Below are 21,719 nucleotides of genomic sequence, written 5' to 3' on the forward strand. Positions count from 1 at the left end.
AACGTAGGCGTGTAATGGTAGTGGTAGTAGTAGTAGTAGTAGGACAAGGGAAGGGCGCGGGGCGGCGCTGGTGTCGCGTTTATTCGGGATCACGCTTAACCTTCGCCCTCTGCACCTTTGGAGTGAAATAAAAAATATATCGGCACATCTTCAAAATTAGTCGCGATTTTATTTTTAACAAATTTGGAATGACACTTTGGATGAACCCTTTTCATGAATTGTTGGGGCAAACGTAGGTGTGTAATGGTAGTGGTAGTAGTAGCAGTACAAGGGAAGGGCGCGGGGCGGCGCTGGTGTCGCGTTTATTCGGGATCACGCGAATCCTCGGTCCGGGGGCGTAATTGGCCGATGGGTGAAAATCCCTGGTCCCGCAGTCAGCGTATTTATATCTACTTAATTCGGCCCATGTGTTCGAGGAGGGCCGCCATAAAGGCAACCCTCCGCGACCGAGCGTAACCTCGCACCCCTCGATAGCCGTGCATATCGTCCCGTGTAAACGCCGCCCTAAGGGCGCGGGGGCGGACCATCGATAAAGCCCTAGGAGGGGAGTTACAGCCGGGTTTTCAAATTGGATCCGGCTGCAGTGAACGCGCCTTTCCCGAATTTCACGGGATCGAATTACCTTCTCCGGGTTATCCCATTCTCCTTTATCCTTATCTCGCCTCGATTAACGTCTCACGAAGGGTCAGGGATCGTTGAAATGACGAACGACACCGGCCATTTTTATATCACTCTTCCCTCGTATTTATTTTCTCTCCGATCTCGACTCGGTTTTTAACACGGACACATAGGTGACTATATGCATAGCGGTGACAGTCAATCTAAAGTAATGGTTAGATAGACGCGAGGTTCCGCGAGACCGAGGGAATCCCTCATCAGCAAAAAATCCCCCAGGCCTCGCGGAGTGACTCGCGCCCGTTCGCCAACTCCGTAGAGCGTTCCGTCACATATTCACGGGCGGGTAAATAAATTACTTAAGACTACCTACTGTACAATTCTATCTACTACTGGCTACGCTTAGATTACCTCAACATCGAGCCTCTCGCTGTACAAGGTTCTCTCGACTGGTATTCTCGCACAGCGATACAATCGATTTTGTACAGGTACGCAGGAAAATGTACAAATTATCTCCGGAGATATATATATATATATGTATAAATATGTACACAGAGCGTCATCGAGTGAAATCGATTAAAGATCAAAGTTCTCTCTCGTGATCGTCGATTATCCAGCCGCCACGGCTTGAATTTTTATATACAATTCTATGTACAGAAGGTCGGTATAGAGCCGAGGATGGCCTACGCCTTCTCGAGGACGTCGCTCTTGTAGGGCTGGAACAGCTTGGGCGGGTCGATCTTCGTGTTGGTCGCCGTCCCGGTGTAGCCCTTGCTCTCGAAGGCCGTCTGGATGGTTTGAATTTGCGCGGGCAATCCGAGGGGCAGCTTCAGCGGCGGGCTGGCCTTGTCACGTGGGTTGGCCGAGGGGGGCATATGCGCATGCGGGTGCGCGGCCCCGCAGTCACACTCGCTCGAGGTGTCGGAGTGAGAGGGGCTCAGCTCGGGGAGGCTGGGCCGGTGGTAGGTGGGCGCCGCCGCGGAGGTCGGCGGGGGGCCGAACGGCGAGCCGCTGCCGAGGGTAGGTAGGTGCAGCGCTGGCAGCGCCGGCAGTGCCGGGTGCGGCTGCACGAGGTGCGGGTGGGGGTAGCTCGGCGCCTGCGCGTGCGGACGGTGCAGGCCGGCCGAGGCGGAGGTCGGCGCGGTCGGTGGCCCCGGATAGGGGCTGTAGCGCGCCGCGTAGTAGGCCGCGGCCGCGGCCGCGGGGTAGCTCGGCGCGAGGTGCGCCGTCGGCAACCCTGCCGCCCCGTGGTACGCCGGAGGTGGCAACGTCGCGGTCGCCGCAGCGAGCAGCGTCGCCGCCAGCGCCGGGTCCGTGTACATCGCGTACGGCCACGCCATCGCCATGCGCTGCCGCTTGTCCTTCATGCGCCTGTTCTGGAACCACACCTGTAAACAATGAAACAAACGTTAGGGATCTGTTCCTCCCACGCCAAGAGGACGAGATTCGGGGACCTCGAGATTCCACTCCGCGCGATATCCGCCATCTTAGATTTTACGAAGCGAAATTAGGGACGCCGTGTCCGCCATGTTGGACTTAACCACTTGCGCTATAAAGACGTGCCACGCACGTCGAGATGCTTTTGTTCCAAAACTGCCAGCGACATGTATACCACGTCGATAGGCATTTGTCGCAGAAACAAAATCGATGTGTCCGGCACGTCGTCTAACAGTTGGATCGTTCATTATTCGAGCTACAGTTCCAGACTGCACGACATCGCGTAGCGTCATCGATATCTTGGAAATATTTCAGAATCGATAGGGTATGTTGTACGGATGTTATACCGCATGTTATATTGTAGAGCGCGGCACGGCAACCGAAAGTTAAATCGTAGCGCAAGTGGTTAAGGTGACGCGAAAGCGGCGTCGAAGAGCTTTCGTTTATAAGACTTTCCTCCCAACTGAGCCTACCGAATCGTTTTAAACTTTACAACGTGAATCTGGAGACTGGGAGGAAGGTCCTAAAACTCGTGAATTTACAAGTTTTCTTTTTTTTTTTTTAATTTCTCTATAGCTCCTTTTAAAATATATAAGAAATGAATTTTTCACGAGTGTCGGGAGCCTTCCTTGTAGAGTCCATATTTAAGTTGTAAAATTCGATACGTCTCGATAACCTCTAGGATGCTACTTTCACGTCCCCTTAACGAAACCGCCTCGGGCAACCGTGAGCCACTTCTTCCCGATAAAATGCTCGCGAAGTACTCGCCACGTTGGACTTGTACGGAACCATCCTGGACAACCGTGAACCCCGAAACAACGCCGCGAAGAAACGTCGAGGGTAAACTTTCTTGAATCGTAAAGCCCGGGTCGGTCCGTCAATTAAGGCGCTTAGCAACCGGCGAGTTCTAACGTAGAAACGGGCCGGTCCTCGCGGGCTGTTACGTCGGCCCGTGTTTGCTCTCGGTGATCGTCTCGTTTAACAAAAACGCCGCTCCTCGGACGCTCTTCGCGCCGTTTCGAGGTTACGTTCGCCGATCGACCCGCGGCCACGAGGAGGGAAGAGACCGCCGTGACGTTAGCCCGGCAAAAACTCGCTAATTGCCTTCATTAAAGCCTCGGCTGCGAAAAAGAGCCAGGACGTGCGGATAAATCATCGCGGCCCTCCTCGACGGGCCGAATCCCGTCTTTCTCCTTTCTCGACTAGATCCCCCTCGTCCTGGTTTTGGGAAAGATTTAGAACCGACATTGCCTCGCTATCTCTTCGTCCCACCCCAAATAACGTACGTCAATCTCTGATCCATATGATTTTTTTTTTATTTAAGATGTACTGCTTTTTTTTTCTGTTTTTGGGGTATATATTTTTATTTACTTTTTTGGGCTATATATGCTATGCTCGCGACGCGTTCTTCCGGACAGAGAAACCATATTTGAGGTTAAGGAAGGGTTAAGACCCGCGTTGATGCCGCGACACGAGTCAGAGCGTACCGAAGGAGCGGAGTACGTGTAAACAGTCCCCGGAAGCGGTAATGGACCGTTTACTCCTCTTAATCTACCGATCGCCGAACAACCGGACCTTGCTCTCCCCTCTCGACCGGTTGGAGATTCGCGGTGCGTTTTTCGACGGCTCGTGTCGCCATACGAATTGAATGGAACTCGTACGAATTTAATGGGACTGGTGCGAATTTAATAGAACTGGTACGCTTTTAATGAAACTGGTACGAATTTAATGGGACTGGTACGAACTTAATGGAACTGGTACGAATTTAATGGAACTGGTACGAATTTAATGGAACTGGTAGGAATTAAATGGAGCTCGTGGGAATTAAATGGAACTCGTACAAATTGAATGGAACTCGTACGAATTTAATGAAACTGGTAGGAATTAGTACAAATTGAATGGAACTCGTACGAATTAAATGGAACTGGTACGAATTAAATGGAGCTCGTGGGAATTAAATGGAACTCGTACAAATTGAATGGAACTCGTACGAATTTAATGGAACTGGTACGAATTAAATGGAGCTCGTGGGAATTAAATGGAACTCGTACAAATTGAATGGAACTCGTACGAATTAAATGGAACTGGTACGAATTAAATGGAGCTCGTGGGAATTAAATGGAACTCGTACAAATTGAATGGAACTCGTACGAATTTAGTGGAACTGGTACGAATTAAATGGAACTCGTACAAATTGAATGGAACTCGTGGGAATTAAATGGAACTCGTACAAATTGAATGGAACTCGTACGAATTAAATGGAGCTCGTGGGAATTAAATGGAACTCGTACAAATTGAATAGAGCTCGTACGAATTTAATGGAACTGGTACGAATTAAATGGAACTGGTACACACCTTGATCGTGGACTCGGGCAGGTGCAGCTGCGCCGCGAGTTCGCACCTCCTCGGCCTGCTCACGTAATTCTCCCGGTGAAATTCCTTCTCCAGCCGGGACAATTGTTCCCGGGTAAACGCGGTCCTGTATCTGCGGATGTTCGGGTCCATCGACGACAGCGGCTGCTGTTGCTGCTGCTGCTGCGAGTTTGGCGACTCTGTAATCGAATTCGAGAAATACCGTTTATACTACGTTTCCACGGGTAGAATAGAATTGAGAGTACCTTAGAGACCATATTCCTGACCGTCCTACCCTGCATTAACATTAGTTAATCCAAGAGTTAAGCAAAGATCATTGTTTCACGGAGATGAGTTTAGTTTAGATACCCGTCGCCCGACTTCCCTCCTCTAGGGTAATAAACGTGAACGAGGCTTTAGTATCTCGAGAGGAAAAAAAATTAAAAAAAAAGAAATAAAAAACTGAGCAAGCAGTCGTTACCGTTCGCTTTGCTCACGTCTCCCCGAACTTCTAACTTTCACGGCACCTTCGGGATTTCCTCGCGATTCGACCTTGAGAATGAATAATTAATTTCTACCCGATTAGCAATCGGGTCCGCCCAGTTGGCCAGTTTTGTGACCGGCCAGCTGGTAGCGGCCAGAGGAGCGAATTCTGGCTATCTCCGGTGATAAGATAGGAGCCCCGGGAAACGGAAGTTCGGTCGGGCAGATTCGGACTGACCGGAAGTCGGGACTTCGGAGGACCTTCCTTTCGTCCTAAAGCTCGTCTCCACGGGAGAGGGACTCTGAACGAGGTTACTCTCAGGTGCGTCTCCACCTTATAGTGATTTCTTCCCAGTTTTACTCTGTAGAAAAATTTTCGGACCGACGGGATTCGCTCTCGGAGAGACTCGAGGGGACGTTAAATATACTGTATTAACAGATTATATTCATTATGTAACTATGCGAGACCACATAACTAAATGTAAAAATTAACGGGGAAGGGGGATGATCAAGTTGTTTCTAAATGAAACAAATCGATCCTTTCAAGAAAACGAGAGATTCCGTTCCCCCGTCAATTTAGCGGGGGTCCGTAGATAAGTGTAAAAAAAAAAAAATATCCGAAATCCTAGTATTAATTTCTGACGTGCCCACGTGAGAGTTAACTATTGACAGGGTATTTACAGCGAGTGATATAATATCGAAGACAGATGAAAAGTTTTTCCTCTCGAGATCCACCCTCGTAACTCTCAGGATGTTAATAACGGTAGCATAAAAAATGAGATAAATTCTCTCGGAAATTCCTGACAAGGGAAAAAAAAAAGGATAACGCGAACGGGGATTTTACGATTTCACGATACACCTCTCCGAGGTCTCGTTGACTCTTATCATTGACACGTGAGATTTTTTTTCTTTTTTTTTTTTTTCCCAAGAGAAGGGGTGGAGTTGAAAAGGCAAACGCGGTTCCTCGGGCCCAGGGGAGAGCGGTCCCCATCTCTCGTAATAAACCCGAGTTTTCCCTCCTTCCTCGAATCAGGCCCGGGGGCCCTAAAATAATAACCGCAATAAACCGATCCGGGGGGGTGGTGGAGGCGCTTTTCCGGCTTCCTGGAAGGATTGAAAGGTGCCGAGTATTGGTTTATGGGGACCGGGACCCTCGGCCTCGACGATGTTCACCGACTGATCAATTGGATCGGGCAGCCTAATCATCGGTAGGGGTACTACCTGCCATGACGCCTAAAATCGGCTCCGGATATATTAGGATGTCCCATAAGTTTCTTCCCTTTTTTTCGTAGTACATGAATACACGATGCGGAAGGAACTTATGGGACACCCTAATACAATCGGTACGAGTCGATCATTCCCCGAGGGCGAGCGCACTCGGTACATCTCTTAGAGCAAATGCCCAGAGTAAATACGAATCAACTCGGTACGCTAATTGCTGTTCAATCGGTGGGAAGGCGAACTTCAAACCGGGAAGAGGCGAGACGAGCCACGGGAGGACGATGCGGAATTTGTCCCTGATTTTTAATCATCTTTTTAAGGGGACGTGAAAGTGCCACCCGAAAGCTCAATCGTTCATAAAACTTTTATACCAACTGGGTGTCTCAAATCGTTTCATACTCTAAAACGTGAAGACCCTAAGGTAGGTCCTGAAACTCCCGAAATTTCATTTTTTATAAACTATTTTTAAAATACCTATTAACAAATGTGAGAAGAATTGAAATTCCATGAGTTTCAGGACCTTCCTTATAGTTTACTTATTCACGTAGTAAAGTTTCAAACCATTCGGTAAACCGAGTTGGGAGATAAGTTTTATGAATAAAAGCTCTTCGACGCCACTTTCACATCACCTTAACGGCTGACCACGTGCGAACGAATTTTTTGACGTTTCCTTCTAAGGGCCCCATTAACTTGTTTGCGGAACAGCTGATGCGTAGGAAAATATTTCATCGAGTCGATACAATGCTTTTTGCTTAACCCTGGAATATGGTTATTAATCGATGCTAAGAAATTCATGGATTAATAATATTTGCTCGATCGCGAAATGTTTTCTGAAATTATTTAAATGAGAAACTGAGTGGACGGAAATTCGATTTATTTAATCGAATTCACGAGATGAACCTAACGCGGCCGATTTTGTGCAAAGATTTTAATGTTTTTGTATGTGCGAAGGAAGAGAGGAATCGAGAAAAGACCCACCCTTCTCTGGCGTTTTTGGCATCCCGGAGGGAGGGCTGTGAGGAGGACTGAGCTGGTACTGAGGCGGCACCAGGTCGACCACGATGGTCTCCTCCTCCCGCTGGTCCTCGAAATTCCGTTGATAACCCTGCATGGCTACTTTTTACGGATTCACTTTTCGCAACTCGGATAAGAACGTCAATTAGTCCCACTCGGAGTAACTCTTGACGAGGTTAACTTCGGGCGTCCCCCACTGTCACTTGCGAGCGATGTTACCCGGCTCAGCCAGGCTTCCAATCCGTCAGACCTGGCTGTCCCGGAGATACTGAGTCGCACCGGCTCGGCGCGGAGGGTTTATATATTCGGCACCGCGGGGGCAGCGCTCGGTGGAAAGCCCGCGCTCCCATTGGTCGGCGGCCGGAGGCCTGCGCCCTGATTGGCCGGGCGCCCGGCCCGGGCCACGCCCCCTCGCTACCCGCCTGACCCGCTCCTGCCTCCGGACGATATTGTTAGGAGAGATCAGCCGCGTCTTCGACCTGACGGATCATGGCGAATTATTTCCGCGTTTAAATTCGTTACGAGCCGGGGGGCGCGTTACGGATTCGGGACGATGACTCTCCCGACATTTTCTTCGAGACTTTTCATATTCGGAGGGGGATGAAAGGCGTATTTAGGGGCGCTCCTGTAGATACGAGAAAGGGAAAGGTACACCGTTTTATGTTCATCGCTTGAAGCGTGTCAGAGAATGAATGATACGTAAATAATTTAGAGCTTCTATAAAAATGCAGAGGATCTTCCGCAGTTATGTACATGTGAAGTGATCAAAGGAAATTAGAAATAGCGGCATCTCGTCTCTAACGTTTTTCGGAAGTAGGTACGTTTGCGTGAGTCTCTCCATTCGCGAAAATTAATTCCATGGGGAAAACCGTGTACGGTATATATTAGAATATTTCTAAAACACCATTCGCCATTTTGCTTCGCGCAACCAGTTCACGTAAAACGAGAGAAGGAGCGAGGAAACGGTCTCTCATTTTCTCTCTTTTGGTTCCGTTGTCTTCATAGTCAGATCAGTGCACGTGCTCCGTACATTTCATGTACATGGGGGAAAGCGTCTACGGTATATATTAGAATATTTCTGAAACGCTTTTACGAGAGGTACCGTCGGGTGTGACGCAAAATTTCCCCTCGAATTCGCCAACGAGGAACCCAGGACCCTAAACCCATGGCAAAATAGGGAAAAAGAGAAGCGACCTCGAAATCCTCGGTACTCCCCGACTTTTCGGAGGACCGCGGTGTCGTAAAGAATTTTCTACGAGTTTTGCTCTACTTTAAATGTTTTTACGATTCGGGCCTTGAGAGAAATCCCTACCAGCCAGGCTCGCCCTCGTTAATCGTTTTACGGACTCTTGGAATCCCCTAGGTAACATCTACAATATTCCCCGTGGATAATGGTCTTGGAATTTTTTTTTTTTTCCATTCCTCGATTTTCCATCTTGTCGAAGTTTCGGACGACTCTGAAGCGGGTACCCTGATAAAAATCCATGGAAATTTACGTACACTCTTGCACACTTCGTAACTCATATCTCGCATAGAAAATCGTAAAATGGGGAAGAATTACACATTAGATCTGTAAATACACCTGACATTGCATATTTACCCTGTCGGGGCATTTTTACTTGAATTCAATGTGATATTACAGAAACTACGTAATTTTACTGCAATTTATCGTGGCATCAAAATGACCAATAATTATATAAATTAACAGGGTATTTTTATTCAAAGTATGGCGGTGATTGTTACTCCATAACATGTACTTCCCATGTACCTTTTTCATAGGTTTGCATATATATAGTGCATATTTTAAATATTGACATATATATTTTTACACATTTTTATCGTTTGTTTTTTTTTTGCCTTAATGACTTTATTTCATTATGTTATTTTTCCTTCTTATGAAGAGTGTTCCGTGACTTTGACGAGACGAAGAAATACTGGTATGTCGTTTCCGTTGAACCGAGAATTGTGGCTGGCCAAAAACGGTCAAGGACCACTTGCGACTACCTTCAGGGGGGTGCGCAAAGCTGACCAAAACTGGAGCAACCGTGCGCAATGGCCGCCATATTTCATCGTTGAAAAGGCGAACTTATCGGCTTTACTGCGGCCGGGAAACGGGATCAGCCAGACTTTTTCGGGCTTCCTTTTTCGGAAAAACCGTTGCGCTATTTTGGGGCGCACCTTTTTTCGCGCGTAATTGCGTAAAATACGACGGGCACTCTAAACTGGGTCGGTCTTATTCAATTCTTCCGAAACGAAGCCGAAGCCGCGCCCTTCGAGGAAAATCAACGCCCGTCATTCCCGGGAGCAACAAACTAGATATACGACCTTGAGATTTAGGAGAGAAATATTTTTCCCCATTTTTAAGTCCTTTCGTAGTTTTGGACTCTACGAGAGATGTCGATGTCAAGGTTCAATTTCGATTCAGAGTGGCCTTTCGCAATCATTTTTTATTACTAAGCTGAAATTTTTGTTCGATTCGTTGGTCTTCATTTCATAAATTGAGATATGGGTTCGGTTCTTGGATTTGATATTTTGAGGTTAGTTTAAGGCGAATTGAATAGTTTGGAATTCCACCACGTGAATTTAGACGCCCTAAGGAAGGCTCTGGGGTCCGTGAGATTTCCTTGCTTTTTTTTTTTAATCTCATATACAATTCTTTAATTTTGTATATAAAAAATGAATAATTTTATGGGTGTTAGATTCGTCCGAAGGGCCTTCATAATCACGTATTGTAGTTTCAAATGATTCGGTGCACCCAGGTTGGAGGAAGGTTTTATCAATGTTTTGACGTTTCATGTAGCTATAAAGAATGAGGCTTTCGTATCACCTTAAGAAGCTGAGATGGCTCATTTTTTGGCCAAATCGAGTACCGAAATAAGTGGCTTAACGTCCCGAACCATTCTTTCGGGCAATAACGGCAAAACAAACCACCCCCTTGGTCATAAACGCTAACCCTCTCCGTCCTCAACCCTTTTCTGGGAAACTGGAATTTTTTTCTCGATTACTTCCCTAATCCGCTTAGCTTGCCGATTCTCGGTCGCGTTTTTGCGGGAACGGAGAAGGAAGGAGAAAGACCAACGGACTTTCTCTCCAACAACCCTGGACTTAGGATTATTACTCTATCGTTAACAAGCCGAGGCAAATTCGACCGTTAAAGGGTGAACAGAGAGTTTTAGGGTTTTTGTCGTACATTTGAAGGGTTTTTTCTGGCGAGGTTTTAAGGGGACGCGAAAGTGGCATCTGAAGGTTCGATCGTTCATGAAACATATCTCCGAACTGAGTGTACCGACTCATTTCGACCTTTACAATATTAATACGCTGACACCCACGATATTTTATTTTTTTTTATAACAAGAAAATGTCTATAAACATATTTTTGGAAAATTTAAATTTCGTGGTCCTCAGGACCTTATTCACAGCCTACATAGTCACGTGGTAATACTTGAAACAATTCCCGGAAAAATAAAAGAATAGCGCAAATCAAGTTTAGCACTACGTAAAGTGATTATTGCCAAAGGAATATTACCAAAATGTGGTCATGGTCTCCTTTCGCTAAGTTAAACAATGTACACTGTTGATTTATATATTTTTCGATACTGTCCATTGAGTGTAAATTGCGGTCAGGAGCGTTCCTGGATTATCGGCCGCCATGGTGTAAAAACGACATAATCGGCTTAACCGTCTACAGAAGAACTTTGATTATTAGTGTCGCAATATTCGATCGATACATTCCAAGTCGATTTCTAGGAATTATCCGTGCACGCGTTTCCCCTTAGGGTACGGGTCACTTGGTATCAACTATTTCGAGTATTTCGAGAATTTCGACTATTTACCGTAAACACGGAGGGAATCCCTCCTTGGGATTTGTCAAAGTCCTCGGGTGAATGGCAACCGCTATTTCGGATTTGGCCCCATATATCGGGGTTGGCTCTCCTGGCCGTCCTAGATATTAAGTTAACGACGACAATAAAAGCGGGCCCCTGGCATAAGAAAGGGCCCTCGTTAACTTTAATTCTTCCCTCGACCAAAAGTCAATCGACGTTTTCCATGCCGGGGAGGACTCGACACCTCCTACGACTCGCAATTTTACGAGGAGGCCCTCAAGAGTAACGGGATTGGCCGGCTGGGGACGATTCCTACTTACCTTCCAAGGAAAGCTAACCTCCCTTAGATTACGGGGCTTCGGCTCTGTTTCGATGACGATTCGATTCCGATTATCGGCGGTAGGGGCGCATCGATCGCGCGGGGCGCGCGGGGCGCATGCGCCCCCGGATAATTGGCGCGAACAGCCCGAGCAGATGTGGTCGCAATCATGTCGCTGATTAAACGGTTTGATTAAGCGCCTAATTTAGCCGCGTGTACGATGTAAACGCGGCTTTATGTAAAATCCATACTACCTCCACCGACCTCCAGGTATATCCGCTCGGACAGCGTGAACGCGTGAACGCGGATCGCGCGTTCACGCGTTTCCGGCATTTTATTTCTTCCCCGGGATTCTCCATTCTGGATTCCTACACCTTTAGTTCATAAGGGTTGCGGGTTGCATTTCGTTAAAGGAACTAGTGGTTTTCTAGAAAGGGCACCTGAACATTTATTTCCACGTGGCGTCAACCCGTAATCGATTTGTTGGTTACGTCTCTGGGCAAAACGCGTGAACGCGGATCGCGCGTTCACGCGTTTCCGGCATTTTATTTCTTCCCCGGGATTCTCCATTCTGGACCCCAGACTGTTAAGAAAATTAATAAAACTCCTACACCTTTAGTACATAAGGGTTGCGGGTTGCATTTCGTTAAAGGAACTAGTGGTTTTCTAGAAAGGGCACCCGAACATTTATTTCCACGTGGCGTCAACCCGTAATCGATTTGTTGGTTACGTCTCTGGGCAAGTTGTTTAAGATAGTAAATAATGGAGAGTTGGATTAGACGGAGTCCGTGGTCGCAGTCATTTGGCGTTGACCCCGAAACTCCACTGGGAGGGGCGGAGAGTCATAGGTCAAGCGGGAGGGCCGACCTAACCTAACAATGATTATTAGTCGGCGTTAATCCTATTAGCCCCGAGCTCGTCGTCGGTCGGTGCTCAGGTTGTTTGGAAACTCGACTGGCGCCTAATCCGCTTACTCGGACAATGGACCGGCCGCGAGGTAGCTTTTTATTAGCGTCGTCACCATTATTAGGGTCGAAGCCGATTCTCGGCCGCACTGCCCCCTGGCGGTACGATTTCGGGAACGCGTGGCCGAAAATCTGTCGGGTTAATTAAGTGGTAACAGGCAGATAACGAATCGTTGGACCTCGTGGTATCGGGCGATCCATAATTTTCATTAGGTTAGATTGGGCTAGGTTAGATTGGATTAGGTTAGACGAGGTTAAGTCAATTTAGTCGGGGCGCGCCGCCTACCGGGGAAAGCGAGTATACGACCGAGTCCTACGGAGAATCTCGGGGTAGTACGGTACCGCATTCCCTTTGCATTGCATCCCTTTGACCTTGGATTAACATCCCCCTCCCCGGGCACTTTGTTGAGCCAACAAAGCGAGCCTCCTTCTCATGGACCCTGGATTGGACCCCCCGCGCGCCTTTATTAGCCGACTTTTCCTTCGGGTCGTTCCGACCGAGCTCGACGAAACACCCGAGCAGGGTTTAAGTGCATTAACGCGTGGATCGGTGATTAACTTTCCGGGCCCCTCGTTGCCAGCCGATAATCGCCCACCAGGTTGGCCTGCCTTTACCTTGCACCAGGTTAATGGAACACCTCGAGTCCCGGTAATTATCGCTTTTTTTTATTCTCTGTATACGTTCAAACGGCCTGGAAGGAATGGTCAAAGCAGGATTTAAATTACGTGCCGATTGGCTGAGAAATCGACCCTCAAAGTCTCGAGGTGACGTGGCGGATCAGCTGACGAGACGGCCGCCATTGCGCTACGGGTGGTTATGGCATATAGTCGGGAAAAACAAGAAACAGAATTTTGGCATCTTTTAGTCAAGATTAAAGGATGACAGAATGCAGAGAACTTTTCGTCGGCTTGTAATTCCTTTTTGGCCACTTCTAAATGTACCTTTCGATAATCTCTCCTTCCATACGTATGCAAATGGCTTCACACCAGTCGGAACCGATACGTATCGGGCAGGAAAATCGATCTTAACGCGTGGAGGGTTCGGCACCACCGATCGCCCTCCGACAGCGGAAAAGCGAGCTAATTATCGAGGGAGTATCCAGAAGTTAGTGCGGGTGCGGCGGGAGACTCTTTTATTGGTACGACAAAACGACAAAGCGACGTTTACGGCGGGCCTAATGGATTCGCGGCCCCGCCGAGTCAAGGGCATCGCCCTCTCCTCGCGGCGGTTCCTCCGATGGCCCCTTCGACGGCACCCCCGGTGGTCTTTCCCTACCGATTTCCCATTTCGTTTCCATCGTCCCATACGCATCGCGGGTTAACTCGCCCCCTTATTCGGGAAATCCCGGAATTGAAGGCAGGCACGAGAGGAAAAAGCGTAGAGAGTTCCACTGGAAAGTGGAACCGGGACACGGAGGTCGGCCCGCTCTTACGCGTAGCGTCAGCCGGGGTGAGTTTTTTTCACGAACTCGACGATAACTTCGGCTTTTTCACGCCTTCTATTTCCTCTTTTTACGCCCCCTGAGTTCTCGAGAGTTCCAGAGTGGGTCGACCGTGAGAGAGGGAAGATTCGGCGGGGAGCCACGTGACGTCGTCTCGATAAGGCGCTATCGTTCACAGTGTTCTTTTTTTTTTTTTATATCGTTTGTAAGTACTTCGGGTATGTCTTCCCAGGCGACTAATGGATACTCACGCGTTCCTCTTTGTTAAATCGGTTCGATGAAAGATAGGGTGGAAAATTGAGTAGGAGGTTATCAGACTCTGGATAGGATTTCCACCCAGAGAAAAACATGTCATTGGACCAATGAAATATTTGGTAATTCAAATAATTATTCTCCGAATTAAAAAAAGTATTTCTTTGCTTCAATGCATTTGTTTTTTTCCTCAGTGCACGTAAGGACTCCGAGTTGAGACTAGAGTAGGCCTTAGGATTCGGTCCTCCACCCGAGATAACGTTTTCTGGTCAACAATATATTGAAACGTAGTTGGGATTTAATTTGGCATCCAAGACAATGTATTTATCCACGCTAATTTGATATATGCTTTCCCCGTTAGGGTCTAAGGCCCCCCCTCAAAAAAATTAAATTTTCCATCCAGTGTAATTTTGCCCAATTTTTCCTTTATTGGGCCAACATGGAATATCTTAGTTAGCCCTTGAACATAGAAGCGTGACGTTCCGATAGATCCTACAGTAGTGAGTACTTTCGTAGACAAGTCTAACTATCATCCTTCCTGATTTTCCACCTGGGAGATCCAAGACCTGGCATGATTCTCTTTCGGAGGTACGATAAAGAGGAGGCGAGGGATGAAGCCCGGCGCGGCGAGATGAAAGGAGGACTCCTCTTCCTTTTGGCTTTCTTCCTCTTCTGGCAGAGGCGATCACACCCGCGCGGATGCCGTGGTCCACGGATGTTTAGTGCGCTCACGCTAATTGCCACATCTCGAGCCGCATCCCGTGCGGCTCGCAGCCTCGAAATAGCCGAACACCCGGTAGCTTCGTGGGAATTAATGGCCCCCCCTTCATCGGATGCGTTACACTTTTCGAACGAACCACGGTAAGACATCGGAGAGATGATAAAGGATCGGCCACTCGGTAACAACCATATACCATATATATATATATATATATAGACCTCGCATTGGACCTCCTACTCTGAAATTTTCAGTACACAGAATACGGTTTTAACCGCATGGGTGAGTTTTCGTCTCACGTGGTGCATTCGTTTACCCCTTCTACTGCAAGGTGAAGTCGAAAAAAAAAAACACGTGGTCTAAAATCTGATCAGGTCGGATCTTTTTACACGTGCACCCTAGTTTGTTATGTCTGCTCACGTGGCACTCGAATTTACCCCTTCCATCGCAATGCGAGGTGTAGGTATTTATGGTCTAAAGTTACAACCTCGTCGCCATGCTCTAGGAAGGTGGGAGGCACGGGCGAGGACGCGTGGCCGTGAAAAAATCCCTTTTAGCGGTCCACTTTTTTTTCTTCTCCCCTCGACGGGGGCAGGAAATGGAGGGTAAAAGATAAAACCTGAAGCGACCGCGAGTAGTTTCCGGTACTGCCGAGAGTACAGGAGGGTCGTTGACGAAATTAGAGGGGAATCGAATTAGTGGGTCGCATTAGTGCCAGGAAAACGGTGGGCCACTCGAGGATGCACCTTTGAGCGCTCTTGAGCGTCCCTCGGACGCGTCCTGCCTTCTATTTCCGGATTCGGACCGTTCCTTACTCCCTTTTCGCCTTTTTCTCCCCGCGACTCTCTCGGCTCCCATTAAGAGCGGTGTCTGGCTTATGGGGCCCATAAAAAATCGCTTCGTGCCTCGCCCCCGCCGCGCCGTATAGGGCCGGGAGGTCGCCGGTAATTTTATCCTTTCAATTCGCGATAACCTGACACCGTCGACACCTTCGATATATATAACAGGCTGTTAAGTCCGTTTCGTATCTTTTTTAGAATCGGACAGGAGGGAGAGAACGCGTAATTGACAACCTCTGAGCTCAACATTTTCAACCTAAGAACCGATCCCATCTCCACTTACGAGGTAGACAGGAATAAATAAACCAACAATTGCGGTAAGGCGACCAGAGTTTGAAAATTACCCGGAACGCATCAAAGATAAAAAGTGCGACAGTCAAAAGCTTTCATGACATCAGGGCTGATCGATTTTAATGAAAAGGAGGAAATCCTAAGCCGTCCATTATGAGCTCCTGAAATGAGCTTTCGGAGCTCAAGATTCATTTTTTGCGCCCTCCGGACGAACGATCCAAATCTTGAAATTTTTTCTTTTGGTCCAATAAGGAAAAGTAATTAATTTCGTTCGTTCTACCTTTGAGCCTAGTTGTAAAGTTCTACCCAAGAATTTTTTTTTTTTCGCAGTATCGAATGGGCGACTATAGTCACCCGTAGTATCGAAAGGGTTAAATGCGTTTTTTATTTTTCCCCGACTCGCAGTAGGCGGCGATTAGAGGCCACAACGGTTGCTCGCGTTTTCGGGGGTTTTGAAGCCTCACTGAGGAGAGAGAGAGAGGGAGGAGGCATGTCCCGAAGACGAGCAACTTATTGAAGTTTCCGGTGCGAGTGGCTCCCAAGACAGAGCGCCGTCTGTTCCCTCTGTCGGCACGTCGTAAAGCTCTCGGGCCTAAGTAGCCCTATCGACGGGGACCACTTGTGACCCCATAGAAGAGGATCTCGAGTGTCGCCCAACCGTGCCTACGCCACTGACGACTGCCCTGAGAATCGTATCATCTTCCCGGGTCCAGATGCGACCCGGCCGCGAGTGACCGCTCCCTCGATAACGTCGATCATTACCAGAAGAACCGAATTCTTTCTCTTTTTTTTCTTATTTCTCTCGACTTCCTCGTCGGGGATTTTGGGACATCCCCGCAAGACCCTCGCACCCTCGACTTTAATATCTGCTATTCCGCGCGATCATGCCCTAATTTAATCAGGGCCCTCGTAGCTCGCTCGCGCGATTTCGCTAACTCGGTTATAAACTTCCGGCGTATTATATTCATCCCTCCCCTCTCCGGTCCTGGGGGTGGAGGGCCATAATGGGGGCCATGAGGAGGCAGGGTGTTACCCCGGAGTTATTCCGGGCCCGAGGGCTCCTCCTTTGTCTCGAGACCAACGAGGGAAAGGTACTCCGAGTCGATCAACCGGAAGCTGCGAGGGTGGAGGGGAATTATTTCCCGAGGACACCCCGCGCAGGGTGTCCCAGGAAAATAAATTGGCATCCAGGGTGCGTTCCGATTTAACGATCGCGAGCTCCTACGTGGAATTTTTTGGGATAAGGGACCCACGGACCGAACGAGTTTTATGGGGTTTCATGGGGATTTGGGGGGGAGGTGGAGACGCGCTAATATCTCGGAGTAACATCCGGAGCGAGGTTATGTGCGCGCAAGGGGAGGTAGAGACCCCTGGCACGGTCGGGGATGAAATTACATTTTTTAATTACGCCCGGAGCGAGTTCATAATTGGTGCTCACTACGCGGGGGATGAAACTTATTAGTCGGCTAGGCGGTTACCGCGGCGAGGGATGTAACATGGCCGCCTTGGGCAGGGATATTACCAAGGTGCAGGGACGCAGCCCAAGCCTCGCCAGGCGAATTCTCACCTGGAATCAAGAGTCACCTCGACATCTCTCGGGAAGCTAACCATTTTTTAGCCCGTCCGCATTGGGACTCCGAGTATACACGTCCCAAGCCATCGGAAAGTATAAACTAGAAACGCCATATTCACCCTCTGAGAAAAAAAGAAAAAAGATTCACAGTCGTAACAAGAAACGATTACTTTCCCGCGGTATCTCGAAAACTCCATTCCCTGTTGCAATATTCTTTTCAACAACAAATTCTATACTGCTCATTCGTTCCAACAGTGACGACAATATGTTTTATTGGAACGTTTCTCTGATGTAGACGTTTGCGCCACGTTGAGTTCTGTTTACGGAATTTTTTTTTTTTTCCATAAAAACCGGAGCTATTAAATAAATAAACAAATTCCAAAAATTACTATTTTAACGTTTTTGAGGTTCTAGGAGGCTCTGAATTTCCCTAGCGTCAGAGAAGCCATTAGAGTCAAAAAATCCAAATTTAGACGATTTCGGAATTTGTTTATCTTTCCGAACAGCTCTGGTTTTTGCAAACAAAATGTCAGAAAGAAAAGTCACACTTCCGGTAAACGTATACCAAGGAAACTGGCAGGTGAGCGGCAGTTGCGGCCCTGGTGCTAATCTCGAGTTAGGTGGCAAGATTTTCTCGTATCCGGGGAATATACCAGCAACTCGCTCGCACGTACGTACCCACAGAGAAGGGGTGTACGAGAGGGTGCCCACCCACGTAAACCGGGCGGGCGGGCGCAGGGGGGGAAGAGGGGTGGGGGGACGGAGGGGGCACCGGGTGGAGGGTGGAGAGGGAGGATAGGTGGCAATAAGGTGCCGGGCACCGCGCCGTTACGACCTCTGATCTGGCCGGGTCCTACCCACCGTTCGTCCATCTCGGAAATAAAACCCTCCTCCCCCGCCCCCTGGCTCTTCCTCCTGCCCCCGGACCTGGGATTAGAAAACCCGTGAAATATCCCGCGGGATTTATTTCCACGGTTTTTCCTATACGACGGATATTATATATTCCAGTACGCGGGCGCAAATGCTGATTGCGAATACTTACCCCATTCTATTTAGCATTTAGCATTTATAGGTTTACATAGAAGATTAAGACGTGGGAATTGCGTTAGCCGATTAAAATTCGGGAGCCCTCCCTCCAAGGGACTCCTCGCGATCGATGTGGAATATCCTAAAGTAGAATCCGAGGTCGACGTCGTACGTCTAGGGACCCCAGGATCGAGTTCGAGTTGCATTTGAGCGTACAGAAGTACGGCGTATCGGAGGGAGTCCCGTGCACTGACACGCCCTGTAGATAACTCGGGATAACGCTCGGCGGCCATGATGGACCGAGTGGTCCACGAGCGCGGATTGGGTCAATACTTTGGTCACAGGAGAAAGTCTGAGCGAAGTCGAGAGGGGAATATCTCGCCCGTCTCTTTCTCCCCCTTGCCCCCCTGCCCCTCTCCGCCCGACATTATCTACCCACCTATCTCTTTCTCTTTTCTTCGCATCGCCTTCCCTTCACCCACCCCTCCCCCTTCCCCTTCTTAATCTCGCGTCCTGTTATGTACGCATGCTCATCCAAGGGTTCTTTTTATCGGAAATTGGGTATAAAATGGCAAAATTAAGGGGATAAAGTATTTCCCAACTAATGTTAAGTAGTAGAGTCACGAGTCTTAATTAATGCAAATAGATGGTCAGGTGAGACGAGGGTCGCGTCTCTCTCCTCGGGTTATCGCCCACTCCCGCTGTAGCCTATCGGTGTCTTTGTTTTGCGCGCTCGCGGGGCTTCGCTCCTTCTCGCTCCCTCTATAGCTTATCGGTGTCCTCGTCTAGCGCGCTCGCGGGGCTTCGCTCCTTCTCGCTCCCTCTTAGCTCGGGCGGATCCGGTTCTCCTCGACGCCCATTGGTCGAGGGGCCTCCCGAAGAGAGGGGCATGCAACAGATAAGGAGGGAGATAAGAGCCGGGGAGGGGGGCGCACGGGTGGGGGTATCAATTCAAAATGGAGGAGAGGGGAGGCCCCACTCGTGAAACTCCATCATCAAGCATTCAACGCTCCCTCGTGTATCCGCGAATTCCCGGAGATCGCCGGATGAGCGATGTTGCACATAACCTATTTTACCGGCCGAGATCCTGCGCGGGATAAAACATTCCGGGACACTCTCTTCGCGTTTCCGGCCTTCCTACGAATGCATATTCTAAGAGATGAAAGGGAGAAATTAAGGCGATAAACCTCTGCTCATCGAAGTGCTAGAATGAAAAACCCAGCGTTGCTAGGGGTCGGATATAAAACGTTCAAGGAGAGAAACAGATACTGCGTGCGCAATATGGTATGATCTATTTACGGTGCTTAATGATTATTATTTCGTCGCAAGAGAACTTCGGTATAAATTATAAATTACGCCCGGCGTTGTTCTAACCCGTTTTGTACTTATTTTGAAATAATTCCTGTTTGCAGAAGTGGTAAATAATATTTTATAGCGAGATTCTAAGAGGATGCTGAACGTTCCTGCCAATTTGACGATACCATGGAGAAGAGCATGTTATACTCGGTTAATTAAATACCCCGGTAATTTTATTTACTAGATAAATCATGCAATTTTTGTGACCAAACCAAGGAATTAATTCAAAATCATTCGATGAGTCATCCAAATTTTCTTAAAGCTCTCGTCTGGACCTAAACGAAATAATGACGCAGGGGCGCCGTCGATGCTAACTGCGAAATAAAAAAGTCCCAGGAGTGAGTTAGATGGGTGATCGATCAAAATCGCCGCCCCTCGGTTTTTCTCCGGTGGAAAATGCGGGTGAAAAAAAAAAAAGAAAAGAACGGGCCCGTAATCCGAGGAGGCTTATCGCGTTAAGCGTAATGCCACCGTGTAAAAGTCGTCGTATCGCGTGGAGGACATATGTGGCTCCGTGGGGGGTCCCCTTGTTTGCGCGCGCATCACTGTGGATGATGTACAGAGCATTTTGTCATTGGAATTTGATCACTTCGGATTTTCCCCTCGGCATCCTAATCGCTCCCCGTGACATTCCCCATGGCGAATGCAAACCCCTTTACGCACTTGTCCTTATTTGTCGGGAGTCCATTTCAAAGGGTCATTCTCGGAGCTTATTAAATCAGGTGGATCAGTCATCGACAGCTTGTCATTGGGATTAGTTCATTGTGTACGTATTATGCAATTAGAAAATTATTTGGTTTAATCAATGAAATATTTTTCGGTCGATCAGAGAATATCATTACGATACGGATAACAAAATGTTTATATGAACTGACGACATTGTTTGGTTAAGGCGTTGTGAAAGCGACGTCATGGATGTCTAGTTTATGACACTTTTCTTTTAACTGGATGTACCGAATCACTTCAAACTTTATAATGTGCATATGGAGGCTCTAAGGCAGGTTCTGACACCCATGAGATCTCAATCTCTTTAAATTTGTTTGTAGATATTTACACCATTTTTTTTATAAGATATGAAATTTCATAGGTATCTTCACTTTCCTTATAGCCACCATATTTACGGTGTAAGTTTGAAACAATTCGGTACACCCGGTTCGAAGAAAAATCTCATGAACGATTCCGCGTTGACTAGATTTTTTTAAATTAATTCAGGGTTGAGATTCCACCCCTTGACTCCCCGATGACAATCGTCATCGGTCGCTCATCCCCGTGTAGAGTGTGTTTCATGCCCGATTAATTTCATCGAGCGTCATAAACCTCTGGCAACCCTTCCGAAAGTCCGTCCCCTTGTTCAGGGTTGACAGGCGGTTCGGATCACCGTTTTGGCAAGTGTAAAAGTCCCCCGATATGTTCCATGGCCGTTCCATATGTAGCGTGTACCACCCACTGACAAAATCGTTCAAAGGGCTCACTTGCTCATTAAGCAAAGTGAATTCTTCCTTTTCGCGTTATTCCGACTTAAATCTCTGTCCTCTCCGGCGCGTGTTCGTAAGTAAGAAAAATTCTCTGCATAATAACTATATAATAATAATAACTACACTGAGCAAAAAACTTTCCAGGTGAGATGAATTACTTGCGGCCATGAAATGTATCTCGTTAAAGAAATTTCTTGGCTCCTGCAAATTAATTCCAAGACCAGTAAATCTACTCCAGTGTCTAGTCAATACAAGATTTTCATTTCTTCTAGAATGTCATCTTTTTCTCCCGGGTAAGGTCATAATTGACGAATATACGATAATAATTGATAAATATACTAGTCCCTTTGGCTGCCGTCAAATTCGTCCAGAGGCTCGAACATATGCCGGGAATTCGACGACCCCTCGTTCAGACACTTCGGTTAAGTCCGGCTTTGTCAATAATGCATCTAAATGTACTACCGTGCAGAACGTTCGCGGGGGGTCGCGACAACGCGTGATTAATCGTCCTCGCGTT

The 21,719-nt window shown here is 47.9% G+C and overlaps 2 protein-coding genes across 8 annotated transcripts in view; one reads left to right on the forward strand and one right to left on the reverse strand.

Annotated features, from left to right (window-relative positions):
• Positions 1–21,719, forward strand: part of LOC105696251 — a 52,302-nt gene that overhangs the window by 13,592 nt on the left and 16,991 nt on the right. Inside the window, exons 5-7 of one of the 7 annotated variants that reach the window (XR_001103691.1) lie at positions 14,513–14,785; positions 15,680–15,798; positions 16,178–17,028. The exons of 3 other annotated variants lie outside the window; for them this stretch is intronic. The gene's annotated coding sequence lies outside the window, so the exon portion shown is untranslated. Of the gene's footprint in view, positions 1–14,512; positions 14,786–15,679; positions 15,799–16,177; positions 17,029–21,719 lie in introns of those variants that run through there. 3 more of the 7 variants (XR_001103690.1, XR_002762266.1, XR_001103692.1) reach the window with 3 other exon arrangements.
• LOC105696250 (segmentation protein even-skipped) lies at positions 1,228–7,355 on the reverse strand. Its single transcript, XM_012418588.1, has 3 exons — positions 7,087–7,355; positions 4,408–4,604; positions 1,228–2,003 (listed from the first exon to the last, which is right to left on the reverse strand). The coding sequence occupies exons 1-3, from the start codon at positions 7,217–7,219 to the stop codon at positions 1,299–1,301; spliced, it is 1,035 nt and encodes a 344-aa protein (XP_012274011.1). The 5' UTR covers positions 7,220–7,355; the 3' UTR covers positions 1,228–1,298.

The sequence above is a fragment of the Orussus abietinus genome, unplaced genomic scaffold (genome assembly GCF_000612105.2).
Source record: "Orussus abietinus isolate OABI.00-Male unplaced genomic scaffold, Oabi_2.0 scaffold37, whole genome shotgun sequence".
NCBI classification, from domain to species: Eukaryota; Metazoa; Arthropoda; class Insecta; order Hymenoptera; family Orussidae; genus Orussus; species Orussus abietinus.